The following is an 18647-nucleotide window of genomic DNA, read 5'->3' as shown; positions in this document are numbered from 1 at the left end:
TCATAATATGTCTGTGGAAGCAAAGGGAAATAAATGTATTTGTGACTTTCAGCATTAACCTGAAAAAAATCTGAAACTTTAGTTTTCATATTAGTCCTTCCAGGAAATGTTTTCTCATGTGAAGGATGAGCATCTTAAATTATTTGGAGGAAGCTTAAGTTTAAACCTCAAAAACCATTTTTACAGACAGTTTGTTGACATTAACTAGTGAAGACCTTGGGAGAAGGGACTTCCATGGTGGTCCAGTGGTTAAGAATCTGCCTTCCAAAGTAGCGGACATGGGTTTGATCCCTGGTCAGGGAACTAAGATCACACGTACCAGGCATGGAGTAGTTAAGCACGTGTGCAGCAGCTACTAAGCTCATGTGCTCTAGAGCCCATTGACTGCAACTGGAGAAGCCTGAACACCATGATACAGCACAGGCAAAAAAACAAAAAAACCATTGAGAGCATAGTTGAGGGAATGAGGAGAAAAGACTCTTCTTTACAGAACAGTGGCAGCAAACATGAAAGAATGAGAGAATTAAAAAATTACCAATTTACAACTACCAGTGAGAAATTGATTATGGAGGGCTCGTCAGTGAGTGCTGAAACCCCAAAGCAAAAGGGTGTTGATGAACAAGATACCCACACGATTTCAAAGTATATTCCACAGATGATTTATGAATTGCAAAGGGAAAAGTTACTTTTGCAGAGAAAAATTTTGCAGTACACCCCCTTAACCAAGTCATCAGTATTGGTACAGACCGCCATTATGTGCCCCCGGATGTGATTCAGTGTAAAGGACACGTTGCCATCTATGTAATGTTCTTGCCAACAGTTTTTCACCTGAATTTAATCGTGAGAGATTCGTCAGACGAATCTAGACTGAGAGTTCTGCTACACATCTGGTCTGAGTTCTGTAAAGTGAGCACACAGACACCGAGATGAGGAGGGAGAGGGCAAAAGCATAAACACGGTTAAACATTACCTGGTCATTCGGTGAGTCTGGATGGTTGCTCATGGTATTTCCCTTTCAACTTTTCTGTAGGTTTGAAATAAACAGATTTTCAGGAAAAAACAGGGAGAGCTAAGTTGTTTAGGTTTTTAAATATTACCTTCAAAACTATTGACAGTTTTTTTCTTTTTTATTTATGTTCTTTTAATTTTTACAGTGTTGTGTTGGTTTCTGCCATACAACACAAATCAGTCAAAATTATACATACATCCCCTCCCTCTTGAGCCTCCCTTCCTTTCTCCCATCCCTCCTCTCTAGGTCATCACAGACTGCCGGCTCCCTGTGTTGTACAGCAATTTCTCAAAAATTTATAAAGAAATTTTTCATGAAAAACTGATCTGTTTTTCTCTCAGTTGAAATGGAATATAGTTATGATCCAAGGAATAATTCTCCAAGTGTATGTATTTTCTATTTCTTTAAGCAGCCCGCTTTATTAAAAATCATATGGCTAACAGTGTTAATAAGTCAAGTTGGGAACTAGTATAGCTTAGTATGTTGAGAGTACACCTGTGTGTTCAGTGAGACATCAGTTTGAATCTCAGTTTGTATACAAGTTTATGGGCTGTGTGGCTGTGGACTCACACTTTCTCTTTAGTACATTAGCATGATATTCACAGTGTCTTTGAGAATCATATGAGTTCATGTTTCGCATCCTGCAGCCCACTGTAAATACTCAGTGTCTGTCAACTTATCATCACCTTCACCATCTTTTCTTCCTTCTGCCGGTCTTTCCTGTTCTCTGTAATTCCTGCTGACTCTCTCTCTGCCCCTTTCTTTTTTTAATCATAGGAAGTGCTGTGGATAAGAGGGGGACTGAGGGGAATAATACCTACTTATGTGTTAACTCTGCTTACATACTAATCTTATTTCTCTGTTACTTGCTTTAAGGAGATTTGAAGCATTAATGCAAACTGGAAAAAGCCCCACGTGTGAATTACTGTTTGACTGGGGCACCACAAATTGCACAGTTGGTGATCTTGTGGATATTTTGGTCCAAAATGAGTTTTTTGCCCCTGCAAGTCTTTTGCTACCAGGTAAACTGAGCGTGTCTACCGTATCAGAGACTAGGATGGAAAGACAAGTGACAGAAATAGGAATGTTTCTTCTCTTACTTTTTTCTCAGAGTAGATGAACCTTATCTTTAAGATTCTTCATTCTTTCAACTCTCTCCAACTCTTTGACAAGCACTCCAGACACTGCAGACTTGCTGCTGAGAAAATCCTGAAGCTGGTAAGACTTCAGGATTCAGTCTGAACATGCAGTTAAAGTCAGGTAGCTTTATGCCAATAGTAAGTTTAGAATGATGAGAAAAAGCTCTTGCTTTTTTTATCCTCAACTTCCACCCTGATGGGACTCTGTGATTTCTTACATTGTGTAAGTGGGTTAGTGTCTGGTTGCCTTCCTTCCCCGTCAGCTACTTTTTCCCTTTGATGCTATTTACACCAGTAGTTCTCACTCTTCAGATGGTGTAAGAATCACCTGGAGTTCATGATAAACATGTATGTTCCCAGGCTTTACTCCAGACGTCATTATCAGAACTCTTGAATTAAGTTCAAGGTCAATGTGTTAAAACAGGTGCTTCAGTGCTTCTGTTGCAGGTGACTTATAGGCCACTTTTTGGAAACACTGCCTTGCCCATCCTTATCCAAATTTACAAATTCTTACTGGGTAAATTCTCATGAGTACTGTGAAAATATGGGGCTAATGGGTAGAAACTGGAATGATGTTAAGTAAATTAAGTTCCTAATTTAACTTTTTCACAAACACTTTTTCTTATGTAACAACAACTTGTATCTTATTTCACTTGTTAGATGCTGTACCCAAAAATGTTAATACACTGCCTTCTAAAGTCACTGTAACAGTTCAGCAGAAACCGAAGCCCCTCTGTGGCAAAGATAGGACATCTGTGATATCTGATGAGAATCTTGAACAAAACTATGTGCTACCTGACTCCTCAAGTCCAGAAAATACAAGTTTAGAATCTAGTGATACACGTAAGTAATATTTGCCATGCTTTCTGCTAGTGAGTTTGTCATAAGACCATCACTGCTTTAAAATAAAGCACTCCTTTTGTTTATATACTCTGGCAATAGCTCTTCTGTGGTCTTGTTTTCCTCTTGATTTATTAGGCGGTGTCTTCATTGTTTTAGTCTTATAGGTGAGTTGATGTAATAGGACATATGAACAACCACAGAAGCTGTGAAAAAAAAAGAAGTAAATATTTACATAGTTTGAAAGGATCATTTTATAAAGAAAATAAGTGACTAGAGTTTAAATATCTGCATAGGTATGAAATATCCAAATTGAGAAAATACTGGAATTGTGAAAACCAATTTCTTTTTTATTGAAGCACTCTTTCTCTTATTCTATTGACATTACAGGTTTTCACAGTTTTTCATTTTTTGAATTGAAGGATGTCACAAATAACTTTGATGAACGGCCCATTTCTGTCGGTGGTAACAAAATGGGAGAAGGAGGGTTTGGAGTTGTGTATAAAGGCTACGTGAACAACAGGGCTGTAGCAGTGAAGAAGCTTGCAGCAGTAAGTTATATTTTCTGGAAGAGAAAAAATTACAGGAAGAGTTGTTTCCTAGCATGCTGTATGTGAGTGAGTGAAAGCTGCCCAGTCGTGTCCGACTCCTTGCGATCCCATGGACTGTAAAATCCATGGAATTCTCCAGGCCAGAATACTGGAGTGGGTAGCCTTTCCCTTCTCCAGGGGATCTTCCCAACCCAGGGATGGAACCCAGGTCTCCCACATTGCAGGCAAATTGTTTCCCAGCTGAGCCACAAGGGAAACCCAAGAATACTGGAGTGGGTAGCCTATCCCTTCTCCAGCAGATCTTCCCGACCCAGGAATCAAACCGGGGTTTCCTGCATTGTAGGCGGATTCTTTACTAACTGAGCTGTGAGGGAATAATAAATATTAAATTAATCTTTAGGAAACATATTATTTCAGTGTGTATTTTCTCTCAGTAAACATCATTCTAAATTGTCAGTTCTTAACATTGAAAACTTTGTTGAAAGTTACAGACACTGTCTCTACAAGAATGTAGTTATATTCACGTACATACAATTATACACATAATTTGGGGAGATTCACAAAATAGAGAAGCCGAACACTATACAGTGCTCCATGTATAATCAATATTAAAACATTAAGATTCTAAGAAAATTTTATAAAATTATCTTCCTTATTTACTTTTCTCATTTAAAAATAAAGTTTAGAAAATACTGCAATAAAATTTTTTTTAAAATTCTCATCTGTACCCTTTGTTCACATTTCTATTAGAATATCTTATATTTTAAATCTATTATCATATTCTAAAATATCAGTACAATGCATTTTTTTATATAAAGACCCCTTTGTCATATATGTTGCAAATACTTTTGCACGTCTTGTTTTTCTTTTTGCCTTCAAAATTGCTTGTTTTCTAACACACTGAATTTTTTTTCAGAATGTTTATACAGTAAAGTCTCTTCTTATTTCATTTTGTTTCCACAATGAATCACTGAAGTATATGTAGTTACATGAGTTATATGGTTTTCTTCCTTCCACTTAACCAGCCATGAGATCTGGAGCAAATCACTAATATTTCTAGTTCTCAGTTGTTTATATAATGGGGAGAATGATGACTTACATATTTTTAAAAAAGCAGGATCTGCCAGATGATCTCTTGTACCCCTTCTAGCTTTAGGAGCCTCTGGGTTATTGTATAGTGTTATATTATATGTTATTTTATATTTTTAGATGGTTGACATTAGTACTGAAGAACTGAAACAACAATTTGATCAAGAAATAAAAGTAATGGCAAAGTAAGTTAATTTGGCAGTATGTTACCATGGAAGAGAGCAGAACAAGAAAGGACCTATTTCTTACCCAGAGTGTGCCATGAACTGGTGAAATTTTCAGATATAGGCTAAAATAATTTAACGAACTGGACAGAACTTTGACTCTACAACTCTGTGGCTACATATACGCACTCATGTGTGTGTAGATTAAACAGCAGTCGTCATTCTAAGTCATGGCAAAATTATATGGAATTTCAACTGTCTGGATAGTTGATAATGGAACTATCATCCCATTATCATGTTTTCTGTTCCCAAAATTTATGAGAGGTAAATTATATATATTCATGTGTGTATAAATACATATTTATATATTAATATATACATGGCAGATAGTCCATTTGATATGTTAACACCATAAACCAGGGAAGTATATTTAGAAGCCATTGACTCAGTATGTTTGAAAATTGTCAGAAAAAGAAGGAAAAACAAATTGGGAAATTTATTCTAATCATTATAGTGATTGATACTTGAGTATATGTTGTTCAGTCGCCAAATCGTGTCTGACTCTTTGCGACCCCATGAACTGCAGCACACCAGGCTTCACTATCTCCCTGAATTTCCTCAAACTCGTGTGTTGCATCAGTGATGCCATCCAACCATTTCAACCTCTTGCCCTCTTCTCCTCTCGCCCCTAATCTTTCCTAGATCATGGTCTTTTCCAGTGAGTCAGCTCTTCACATCAGGTGGCCAAATATTGGAGCTTCAGCTTCAGCATCAGTCCTTCCGGTGAATATTCAGGGTTCATTTCCTTTAGGATGGACTGGCTTGATCTCCTTGCTTGATCTCCCTCAAGGGACTTTCAAGAGTCTTCTCCAGCACCACAGTTTGAAAGCATCAATTCTTCAGCACTCAGCCTTCTTTATAGTTCAACTCTCACATTTATACATGATTACTGGAAAAACCATAGCTTTGACTATACAGACCTTTGTCGGCAAAGTGATGTCTCTGCTTTTTAATATGCTGTCTAGGGTTGTCATAGTTTTCCTTCCAAGAAGCAAGCATCTTTTAATTTCATGGCTGCAGTCACCATCCACAGTGATTTTGGAGCCCAAGAAAATGAAGTCTGTCACTGTTTCCATTGTTTCCCCATTTATTTGACATGAAGTGATGGGACCAGATGCCATAATCTTAGTTTTTTTAATGTTGAGTTTTAAGCCAGCTTTTTTACTCTCCTCTTTTTCACCTTCTATACAATACACCAAAAACTGTAATGCATTAACCAATTGTTATAACCACAATTGTTGTAACCACCCCCAATACACACACATTTTTTTTCCACTGAGATACAGAAATGTTAAATTACTTTATCCAAGGTCACTTAAAACATCAATATGTGGATTTCAAATCCAGATCTGTCTGACTCCAGAACTTGCGGTTTTTAAATAAATCCTTAATAGGATTTACCAATTTATTCTCATTAGACCCATTGCTATAAATCACCAATTCTAGTTGCTTAACTTTAAGAAAGAATAGATTGGAATTAATTTTTTCAGTAAAAATAATGTACACTGGAAAAAATAAAAAGACTGTCCAGGATTTGTTCTTTTTACCCCTACCTCCACTCTCTAGTCCTAAAAGTAACTTGTTCAAAATAGATAATCTGGAAAATACAGGAAAATATTCATCCCTTGAATATATCACTCAGAGATAACCACTGCTAGTATTTTGATGTACTTGCTTCATGATAAGTGTGTAGCATTTTTTCCATGTTGAAACATTTAAAATTATTGCATAACATTCTAGCGTATATACAAATTGTTTTATTTAACCATTACCCTTCCATATTTGTTTCTAATTTTCAGTATTACAAATTAAAACATCTTTAAATCTCTTTGTACATAAATGTTTAAGTGCAAATCTGCATTTTTCATCAGGAGACAGTCCTGGAAGAATTACTGGTTCTGAATGCATGAACTTTTTAAAGACCTTCTGAGTATTTGTCTAAATGACTTTGTAGTTGTTATAATAATTTGGTGGCTCAGATGGTAAAGAATCTGCCTGCAATGCAGGAGACCCAGGTTCAGTCCCAGGGTCTGGAAGATCTCCTGGAGAAGGGCATGGCAATCCACTCTAGTATTCTTGCCTGGAGAATCCCCATGGACAGAGCAACCTGGTGGACTACAGTCCATGGGGTCACAAAGAGTCAGACACGACTGAGTGACTTTCACTTCACATTATTTCTATCAGCAGTTTATTGCAATTTCACAACTGCTAGCATACTACCATTAAATATTATTGCTGTTTTTAAAATAAGTATCAATCTCTGGCCCTTACTAGCAGAATGACCTCAGCCAAGTTTCTTAATTGTTTTCTCATCTGTAAAATGGGATAATTATTTTAATAATGAAATGTTTCATTAAGTTATTTTAAGGATTAAGTAAAACGAAGCAGGTTAATCAAGTACCGCATGCCTTGTTAGTGTAAACTCAGCAAATGTTATCTACTTATTTTTAAAGTGTACCAATTTGGTGGAAAATAGAATACTTGCTGTTTTCTTCATAGAATATATTCTGGGCTCTCACATTTGTTGCTGTTTAGTCATTAAGTCTTGTCTGACTCTTTTGTGACCCCCACAGACTGTAGCCTACCCGGCTCCTTTGTTCATGGGATTCTCCAGGCAAAAATTACTGGAGTGAGTTGACGTTTGCTTCTTCAGGGGATCTTCCCGGCCTAGGGATCGAACCTGCATCTCCTGCTTGGCAGGCTGATTCTTTACCACTGAGCCACCAGGCAAGCCAGAGGGCTCTCATATATATTTGCTCATTTAATTCTCACAGCATTTATGTTACATAATAGGCATTATTACCCACATTTACCAGGGAAAGTTGCTGAGGCTCAGTGAGGCTGTTAACCTGTGAAAGGTCACATTTCCAGGAAGTGGCAGAGCTGTACTTTAAACTTAGGACTTTGAGCCCAGATTTCTTTGTACTTACTGTACCATAGATACCTGGAGTTTTGTTATTCTTCAGCTTTATTTAGTCTTATTACTCTCAAGTATATAAAGAAACTCAAATTAGGTTATGAATAACCAGATACTATTCAAGATCAAAAATGTATAAATTAGATGTAATTGAAAATCAGATATCTGTAAATCAGTGCTTTGAATGTATTTGAGAATTCTTGAAAGGGTTGTCATACACGTTTCAACACACTTCTTAAAATCTTGTTTGCGCTATCATTAAAAATTATGTGAAACAAAGGTAAACATTAGTTCTCAACCAAACACTAGTTCTCAACCAAACTAGTTCTCAACCAAATAGTGAAATAATAATATGTGAATTCAGTTCAGTTCAGTTCAGTTCAGTCACTCAGTCGTGTCCGACTCTACGCGACCCCATGAATCACAGCATGCCAGGCCTCCCTGTCCATCACCAACTCCCGGAGTTCACTCAAACTCATGTCCACAGAGTCAGTGATGCCATCCAGCCATCTCATTCTCTGTTGTCCCCTTCTCCTCCCGCCCTCAACCTTTCCCAGCATCAGAGTCTTTTCCAGTGAGTCAACTCATCGCATGAGGTGGCCAAAGTATTGCAGTTTCAGCTTTAGCATCAGTCCCTCCAATGAACATCCAGGATTGATCTCCTTTAGAATGGACTGGTTGGATCTCCTTGCAGTATAAGGGACTCTCAAGAGTCTTCTCCAACACCACAGTTCAAAAGCATCGATTCTTCGGCAATCAGCTTTCTTCACAGTCCAACTCTCACATCCATACATGACTACTGGAAAAACCATAGCCTTGACTAGACGGACCTTTGTTGGCAAAGTAATGTCTCTGCTTTTTAATATACTATCAAGGTTGGTCATAACTTTCCTTCCAAGGATATTGAGCTTTAATTTTAAAATCAAAATTATGTTGATTAATATTGACTGAAAGGGAACTGTTTATAGAAAATTATAAACAGTTATAATAAACATATATAAAGATTTAGAAACATCCGTGTAACAGTGCAGTAATGTATAGCATATAGTTATTTCTTTCTCTTTTTTCTTTTAAAGCTTTAAATTGAATAACATAACCTTCAGGTAAATATGTGTATATATCATAACAATTTTGAATGGAAAATTATTTGCCACAGGTGTCAACATGAAAACTTAGTAGAACTACTTGGTTTCTCAAGTGATGGAGATGACCTCTGCTTAGTATATGTTTACATGCCCAATGGTTCATTGCTGGACAGACTGTCTTGCTTGGTAAGATGTTTTTTTATTAGGTTGTTTGGCTTCCTGTTTCTGTGTTGGAATTCTAATATTTTCTCTGTGACAGAATCTTTTAAACTGTATTAATATCTTTCCTAGTTTGTGAAAACTATACAGTTGTTATTTAAACAATTGGAATGCCCCTTCTATCAGATGATAATCTAAACTGTAAAATTATCAGTCAAGGCTAGACTTTGAAGATGCTCTCATATATTTTTATTGTTTGATAAGAAATGCTAACTTCCATTTGATCTTATTTAGTGATTATTGTTTAACAACTTAAAAAGTGGTAGTTTTAAATTCTTAGCAATGTAATAATATGGTCAGTCGCGGCTTAGAAGAAATGTTCTGTTATATATTTTCTATAGATATTTTTTATTCTCCTCTTTTATTTTTAACTGGTTTGTTTCTTACTTCATAAGGATGGTACTCCCCCACTCTCTTGGTACATGAGATGCAAGATTGCCCAGGGTGCAGCTAATGGCCTCAGTTATTTACATGAAAACCATCATATTCATAGAGATATTAAAAGGTAAATGCTGCCTTTAAAAAGCTTTTGGAGAACTGTGTTCAAAGAATAATTTTCTCTCACTCTTCCTATTCCCTATTGACATGAACTTCTTAACTTGAAACATGCCATGAAAGCTCATCTCACTAAGGACGTCTATAATCTCCCTTATTTCAAACCCAGTGACCCATTTCTAGTACTCATCCTAAATAACCTGTGTATTTTTTGTTTGTTTTTCACAGTATGTTATTCTGTTCTTCTTGTCAGAATTATTTTCTTATTTTCTGGATCATCACTCTTTTTTGAATCACTTTCATTCCTCATGAGTACATTTCAGTTATCTTCCTTATTATGTATTTATTTAGTTAACAAATATTAATTGAGCATCCACTATACGACAGGCACTGTAGATGGTATAGTTAGCAAAAGTAGCATTTGCAGCATCTGTCAGCAGTCAGATAATCACAAAATAATAGTAGAACTTTAGTGTATAGTCTATAGGATTAGAATAAAAAAGAGTTCCCTGAGAAAATTATACTTAAGCAGAGATCCAAAGAATGAACAGGACATGAGTGAGCACAATTTGAGGACAACTATAGAATATGGGGAAAGAGTATTCTAGGAATAAGGAAGCACATTTATGAGACCAGTGTTCAGAGGGAACATGATGGATTACAGGAGGTGAAATAAATGACTGAAGTGCAGAAGTTGGAGTGATTGATAGATAAATAAGATAAAATTATAAGGTAGGTGGAGAGCTAAGCCCTGTGTAGTACCTAACCGACCAAGATAAGAGCTTTAATTTTATCATAAGTATAATCAAATGCCATTGAATAATTATAAGGAGGAATGTGGCATCATAGTTAAGTTTTGAGAAGATCACTTTGGCTTGAATATAGAGACTCGTTTGTAAGAAAGGGTAGCTTGGAGCCTGTCATAGAGGATTTGGTGGTAACAGTTTATATGAAGAAATGTGAACAGATTCTTGCTTATTCTTGGCTGCAGGGTGGGTGGGTAGCATTCAGGGAGAGGAACATGTCAGGAATGACAGCAGGATTTATGGCTTCCAGAATCGCATTCTGGAATGATTGTGGCATGATTCATTTACAGAGAAAGCACTGAAAGAGGAAAAGGTTGGGAGGGGAAAATGTGAGTTCTCTTTTTATATGTTGTGTTAGAGGTTCCTTTAAGATACAGAAGTGAGTAGAGATGTTAATCAGTGTGATGTACATGTTGGAGCTGAAAGAAGTCTGAGCTGAAGATAGCAATTTCTGAGTTACTTATGTATAGGTTGAAGAGCTAGCATATAGTTACCTTAACTTTAAGAAAGATATAGATTAGGAAAAGGTTACGAGATTTAGCCCTGAGAAACTTTAAGACTTATGAGTCTAAAAAGGAAACTAAGAAAGTATGCAAGGAAGCTGAAAACCAGGAGAGTGTGGTATCCCTGAGAAGGAAAGAGAGTTGCCTGAGAAGGATTAGTCAAAATTTTCAGTTGCTTTTTGGAAGTCAGAATGAAGACTGAAAAATGACCCAGTATAAAAAACATTTAAATGAAGCATTTGATTAGTGCCATGGTCATTAGTGACTTTCGGGAGATCTATTTCCATGTAGTAATTGGGTCAGAATTCAGTTGGTAGTGAGGAGAGAGTGAAATGTGAGTATAGACAAGTCTGATGAGACACTTATTAGCCCATGAAGGGGGATAGCTGGAAATCGATGTGTCATTCAGCAAACTGTTTTTTTTTTAAATGACAGAGACCAAAGCGTTCTTTTATGCCTATGGGAAGAGGGATGTGATAGAACAGAAGAGAGAAGTGAGAGAGTGTATAGAATAAGGTTGCTGAGAATGTAGAAAGGAGTCCAGGTAGAGGGACTGGCCTTAGAAAAGAGAGGATACACCGTCTCCCACCCCTTACTCGGTGTATTCTAACTGATGTGTGTTCTAGTTGATTGCTGCCTCATTGTCTCTTCTGTTAATCCTGCATATTCTTACTGAGGGATGTGTTGACTTCAACTGCTACCTCGGTGTGGGTGACTCAAATCTGTATCATTAGCCTCCAGTCCTATATTTTCAGTGTCTCCAGACCAAATCACCCTACTACAATGTTCCACAGCCGTTCCTAAGTCAACATGTTAGAAGTCAAATTCATTTCTCTTCCAACCCAAATTCTTCCCTCTGTGTTTCTTTCCTAATCAAGTGAAGTCAGTATTCATCCCGTCTTCTAAGCTAAAGACTTCCTCATTCCCCATACCATACAAATTACAAGGTTCTATTGAGTGTACCTCAAAATTTGCACCTCCCTTTCTCCCCAGCCTTTATTCACTCTTTCACTGTCTCTTATTTGCTTTTTTACAAACTTTCCTGTACATCCTTTAACTGGTCTGTGCCAGTTCTTGTCTATGCTCTAATATACTGCCAGGTTGTGGTTTTAAAAATCAAGTTTGATAACATCATTCCCCACTATAAAACATTTAGCTGGCATCCTGTTGCTCCCAGGATAAAGTTCAAGTTCTCCTCACATTCCATTGACACCAGTTACTTCAAATTGATCATATGTTTTTTGTTTTCATCACTGTGTCCATTCTGTTCCACTTGCCTCAAATGCCTTTCTTTCCCTCAGTAACCTCAACTTCTAATAATCCTTCAAGACTACACATACTTTTCACCTTCTCCTTGAAGTTTTCTGCAGTTCTTCTGCACACACAGTTGTTCTCTCAGCATTTTGCACCTAATATCACCATTAGGAATTTTTAAAAATTATTTCTATACCTTTGTCACAGACAAGATTCTAAGATTGTCCCCATGCCCAGCACTGAGCTTAAATACTGTAACACGTTGCGGATCTTCAATAAAGTTTTGTTGACTGAAAGTATGATTGTATGAGCAAATGCATAAAACAAATGAATTAAGATCTTCTAGCCATATTCTTCCCTCTTCAAAAGATTTCAGAGAGAGTACCCCCTAAGAAATGATATAGCTGAGATACTCTGGTTGGAAGTTTGTTTTTAAATGAATTGAGAAATTTTAGGGGAGGAATTAAGAAGGGTGCTTTAGCATACTTTGGGGAAGTTACCCTATAATAAATTATTTGTGAAATGATAAAAATATCTAATGTGAAGAGTTTTACTTCTGTTTCTTTTCAAATTTTCCTTACAGAAACAAAAAGGAAGACAATTTTATTCTTCTTTAGCTATAATTCTTAATCCAGATTTATTTACATGAATTCAATCTTTTATGATATGTATTATAAAATGGAATACTCTGTAAATACATACAGTGTTATACCTTCCTAAGGAACTATTTGATTTGTTTAAAAAGAAAAACTGTTTTTCAGTGCAAATATCTTACTAGATGAAGACTTTACAGCCAAAATATCTGACTTTGGGCTTGCACGGGCTTCTGAGAAGTTTGCCCAGACAGTCATGACTAGCAGAATTGTGGGAACAACAGCTTATATGGCACCTGAAGCTTTGCGAGGAGAAATTACACCCAAATCTGACATCTACAGCTTTGGTGTGGTAAGTTTCATATAAAGTATTTATGTATACATGTAATAGGCTTCCCAGGTAGTGCTAGTGGTAAAGAACCTGCCTGCCAATGCAGGAGGTATGAGATACGGGTTTGATCCCTGGGTCAGGAAGATTCCCTGGAGGAGGGCATGGCAACCCACTCCAGCATTCTTGCCTGGAGAATCCCATGGACAGAGGAGCCTGATGGGCTACAGTCCATGGGGTCTCAAAGAGTCAGACACGACTGAAGCAACTTAGCATGCATGCATACATACTTGTAATATATTATATTTTACTATATATATAATTAGTAACAATAATCATTCTGGCTTTTCTTGTGAAATTGAAATAGGGTATTTTGAATACACCTATGTTGCTTAGCTCTCATATGTAAAGATGTAAATTGCTCACTTTAACCTCTAGTTAAATGAGAAAGTAATAAAAACTCTGAATTTGTAAGGCTTTTAAATTGATTTCTGAAATTACGGTAAGAAATAATATTTTTGCACATAAATTAGCATGAAACTTAGTATATAAATTGTGTCCTACAGTATGCATTTTAATGTCATATTTTAAAGAGGAAATTTTTTGAAGGAAATATGTTGTGGCATTTTCTGATCTATCAGTTTGATAATAACCTTTTATGATGATGTAAGGAGTGGGTTGGGAGTGGTTGGAGAATTGGAAAATCCTTTCTCTTTTACAGTCATATGTGTTTCTATTATGGATGTCTACTGTCATAACACTGTGAAGTTAAGGCCCAAGTTTCTAGGATATGCCTGAGGTTTAGAAAATAGTATTCTCCTAAAAGCCAGAGAAAATTGTTCTTGTGAAATATCTTCTGCAAGACAGGAAAAAGAGTGTGTCCAGAACACATATTTAGGGGGCTGATTGTTTAGTAAGTTGCCAGTATTAAAGAACTGTGTGTGGAGATGGATGAGTTTTGAGGTGTTAGGGAAGAAAGGGTGGTAAGAAATGACCACAGCTTGTGTTCTTTCCACTTTCATGCCTAAAAGGCAGGCAATGGGTGGAAATGGTTCATTAGATTTCATAATCAAGAGCCATGTTCCTTCTAGTTTCTATATGTTTTCTTGAGTCTTTTATTTATGGGTTTTACTTTCTTCTTAGGTTTTACTAGAAATAATAACCGGACTTCCAGCTGTGGATGAACACCGTGAACCTCAGTTATTGGTAATCAAAAGATTTCACTTTTCTAGTTCTTTTCTCTTTCATTTATAATCTAAATTTATGTGGGTAAATTTGGCATCTGGAAATGTCATTTTCTATTGGCAGTCTTTCTGTTGGCAATTACATAATGGCATATGGAAAAATCATCAATTATTTTTAATCTCAGCTCTGCCATGAAATATTTGTGAAGCTTGGAAAAGACACTGTTATATTCTATGTTCTAGTTTCTTTGTAGCTAAAATCACAATGGAGCTGTATGATTTCTGAGATCTCCTCTAGTGTATTTTTATTTTGTTACTTTCATGGTGATTACTAACACAATTTTCAGAGGAAAAATAACATTCTTCCTTAGAAATTTGTGTCAGACTAGAATTGCTAATAAAATTCTTTCTCCATTTCTATTGTGGAATATTTTTTAATAAAGTTATTATAGAAAATTTTACCTATGTATTATATAGGGATTCATTGACGATTATATAAATGGACTAACTGAATGCTAAAGCTACAGGAAAGTTGTGTGTTGCCTTATTTTTCTGTGTACTAAATTTTAAGAACTTACAGGGTCTTATAAAATTAAAAACCTACATAAATACTACCACATATGTTTTTTATAAAATTATTCAAATACCTCAATTCAGTTCAGTCGCTCAGTCATTTCCAACTCCTTGCAACCCCATGGACTGCAGCACTCTAGGCTTCCCTGTCAATCACCAACTCCCGGAGCCTACTCAAACTCATGTCCATTGCATGGGTGATGCCATCCAGCCATCTCATCCTCTGTCATACGCTTCTCCTCCTGCCTTCAACCTTTCCCAGCATCAGGTTCTTTTCCAATGAGTCAGTTTTTCACATCAGGTGGCCAAAATATTGCAGGTGAAGCTTCAGCATCAGAACTTCCCATGAATATTCAGGACTGATTTCCTTTAGGATGGACTGGTTGGATCTCCTTGCAGTCCAAAGGACTCTCAAGAGTCTTCTCCAATACCACAGTTCAAAAGCATCAATTCTTCGGCGCTAAGCTTTCTTTCTAGTCCAACTCTCACATCCATGCATGACTACTGGACAAACCATGGCTCTGACTAGATGAACCTTTGTTGGTAAAGTAATGTCTCTGCTTTTTAATATACTGTCTCGGTTGGCCATAGCTTTTCTTCTAAGGAGCAAGCATCTTTTAATTTCATGACTGCAGTCACCATCTGCGGTGATTTTGGTGCACAAGAAAATAAAGTCTCTCACTGTTTCCATTGTTTCCCCATCTGTTTGCCATGAATTGATGGGACCGGATGCCATGATCTTAGTTTTCTGAATGTTGAGCTTTAAGCCAAATTTTTCACTCTCCTCTTTCACTTTCATCAAGAGACTCTTTAGTTCTTTGTCACTTTCTGCCAAAAGCTTTAGTGTAGTCAATAAAGCAAAAGTAGATGTCTTTCTAGAACTCTCTTGCTTTTTCAGTGATCCAGCGGATGTTGGCAGTTTGATCTCTGGCTCCTCTGCCTTTTCTAAATCCAGCTTGAACATCTGGAAGTTCATGGTTCACGTTCGTGGTTGAAGCCTGGCTTGGAGAATTTTGAGCGTTACTTGGCTAGTGTGTGAGATGAGTGCAGTTGTGCAGTAGTTTGAACATTCTCTTGCATTGCCTTTCTTTGGGATTGGAATGAAAACTGACCTTTTCCAATCCTGTGGCCACTGCTGAGTTTTCCAGATTTTCTAGCATGTTGAGTGCAGCACTTTCACAGCATCTCTTTTAGGATTTGAAATAGCTCAACTGGAATTCCATCACCTCCACTAGCTTTGTTCGTAGTGATACTTCCTAAGGCCCACTTGACTTCGCATTCCAGGATGTCTGGCTCTAGGTGAGTGATCACACCATCATGGTTATCTGGGTCATGAAGATCTTTTTTGTATAGTTCTTTGCATTCTTGCCACCTCTTCTTAATATCTTCTGCTTCTGTTAGGTCCATACCATTCCTGTCCTTAATTGTGCCCATCTTTGCATGAAATGTTCCCTTGGTATCTCTGATTTTCTTTGAAAGATCTCTAGTCTTCCCCATTCATTTGTTTTCCTCTATTTCTTTGCATTTATCGCTGAGGAAGTCTTTCTCATCTCTCCTTGCTATTCTTTGGAACTCTGCGTTCAGATGGGTATATCTTTCCTTTTCTCCTTTGCCTTTAGCTTCTCTTCTTTTCTCAGCTATTTGTAAGGCCTACACTGACTTTATTCTGATTTCTGTGTTCTAATGGGACAAACCACTCTGACAAATTCAGACATGTGTATACCACATTATTTCCCTAGAACAAGGATTAGAAAGTCAAAAGGTATATTTTTTCAAAGGCTCATGCCATATTTTTAAGAAAAACCATAAGCATAGTATCTCTATATTATAATATTGCTACAGATGTCCCTTATATAAGTATATATTATAAAGCTTGCCATGGGTTCTTTGATATGTATAATGAATATTGAAATGTGAAAGTCACTCAGTTGTGTCAACTCTGCAACCCCGTGAAGTATATGGTCCATGGATTTCTCCAGGCCAGAATAATGGAGTGGGCAGCCTTTTCTTTCTCCAGGGGATCGTCCCAACCCAGGGATCGAACCCAGTCTCCCACATTGCAAGCAGATTCTTTACCAGATGAGCCACAAGGGAAGCCTAAGAATACAGGAGTGGGTAGCCTATCCCTTCTCCAGTGAATCTTCCCAACCCAGGAATCAAATTGGGGTCTCCTACATTGCAGGCAGATTCTTTACCAATTGAATATTACGTGGTATCTAATATTTTACAGTAAAGTATATAGAGAGAGCCTCCAATTATTGTGAAAAGTTAATATTTTCATAATATTTTATACAGTGTGAGTGCATGCTCAGTCATGTCTTAACTCTTTGCAACCCCAAGGACTGTAACCCACCAGGCTTCTCTGTAGCACATAGTGAAATTTTGTCTTTATCAAAGAAATAAATCCTCTGTTCCATTGGTTATTGGAGGTCAGGAAAGAAGCCTTGCCTGGAGTTACAATTTTTGAGCTATTCTTGGACAGGCATACATAAAGCTTTGGATGTTGATTATATTATGCAGAGAAAGTGTATAGATTAAAAATATAGGTGGGAAAAAGATTACCACCACAAAAATAGGACTTTCAATGACAGATTTACTCTCTCATAGTTCTGGAAACCAGAAGTTGAAATCAAAATTTTGTCCAGGCACCATTCCCTCTGGATACTGTAGGGGAGAGTCTTCCCTTGCCTCGTCCAGCTTCCAGTGGCTGTTGACATTCCTTGACTTGTAGCCACATCCCTCCAGTGTCTTCCCCTGTGATCACATTGTCTTCCCCTCTGTGTATGTGTGTGTATGTGTTTCTTTCTTTCTTATTCAGATGTTTATCATTGGATTTAAGGCCTACCTGGGTAATTCAGGATGATCTCATCTCAAATTGCTTAACATAATTACATCTGCAAAGACCTTTTTCTCCAAATACAGTTTCAGTCACAGATACTGCGGATCAGGACTTGGACATTTCTTTTGGGGGACCACTGCTTAACCACTCAGCATTCTCGTTCTCCACCTCTCTCCTTATTTGTTACCCTTTCATCATGGCCTTGCCCCTTTTTCCTCCTCCCTCTTTCTCTTGATTCAACAATGTGAGTACCCATAGAGCAGTGTGCTTGTGCAGAGAGGAGGATCTGCATTCAGAGTTGGACTTGCATCATTGGGAGCACAGCCGAAGAGCAGACCTCACTGTGCCGGACGCCTAGTAAGGGCTGCTAATGAGCATATGAGAGGAGTACACATGAACACAGAAATCAGAAGGCAAATGGCTGAACGTTTCTAGGAAGGAGATATGTATGTATGTATTAATATAAGTAAGTAAATAAATAAGAGTTTGTCCTAGGTGTCCTCAATTCTTAATAAGGTTACACCAGCAGATAGTAAATACGAGTAAATGTTATTATAATGTAGGTTAAATAATTAAAATGTATTATTTTATAGCATAATAATAATAGATGGGAAAACAGTGGAAACAGTGTCAGAATTTATTTTTGGGGGCTCCAAAATCACTGCAGATGCTGATTGCAGCCGGGAAATTAAAAGATGTTTACTCCTTGGAAGGAAAGTTATGACCAACCTAGATAGTATATTACAAAGCAGAGACATTACTTTGCAAACCAAGGTCCGTCTAGTCAAGGCTATGGTTTTTCCAGTGGTCATGTATGGATGTGAGGGTTGGACTGTGAAGAAAGCTGATCGCCGAAGAATTGATGCTTTTGAACTGTGGTGTTGGAGAAGACTCTTGAGAGTCCCTTGGACTGCAAGGAGATCCAACCAGTCCATTCTAAAGGAGATCAATCCTGGGTGTTCATTGGAAGGACTGATGCTAAAGCTGAAACTCCAATAC

At 37.2% G+C, this 18647-nt stretch overlaps 1 protein-coding gene across 4 annotated transcripts in view; it reads left to right on the top strand.

The window, feature by feature from the left end:
* Positions 1–18647, top strand: part of IRAK4 (interleukin 1 receptor associated kinase 4) — a 28383-nt gene that overhangs the window by 8546 nt on the left and 1190 nt on the right. For all 4 annotated transcript variants that reach the window (XM_055395605.2, XM_055395604.2, XM_055395609.2 and 1 more), the window contains 8 exons: positions 1886–2031; positions 2809–2991; positions 3379–3539; positions 4749–4813; positions 8926–9040; positions 9469–9578; positions 12893–13076; positions 14196–14258. In XM_055395605.2, the coding sequence (XP_055251580.1) occupies positions 1886–2031; positions 2809–2991; positions 3379–3539; positions 4749–4813; positions 8926–9040; positions 9469–9578; positions 12893–13076; positions 14196–14258 (1027 nt within the window). The remainder of the gene's footprint in view (positions 1–1885; positions 2032–2808; positions 2992–3378; positions 3540–4748; positions 4814–8925; positions 9041–9468; positions 9579–12892; positions 13077–14195; positions 14259–18647) is intronic.

This window comes from Moschus berezovskii, chromosome 6 (genome assembly GCF_049115385.1).
Source record: "Moschus berezovskii isolate FMDL1 chromosome 6, NW_MosBer_1.0, whole genome shotgun sequence".
NCBI classification, from domain to species: domain Eukaryota; kingdom Metazoa; phylum Chordata; class Mammalia; order Artiodactyla; family Moschidae; genus Moschus; species Moschus berezovskii.
This window is presented reverse-complemented; position numbering and strand designations above follow the sequence as displayed.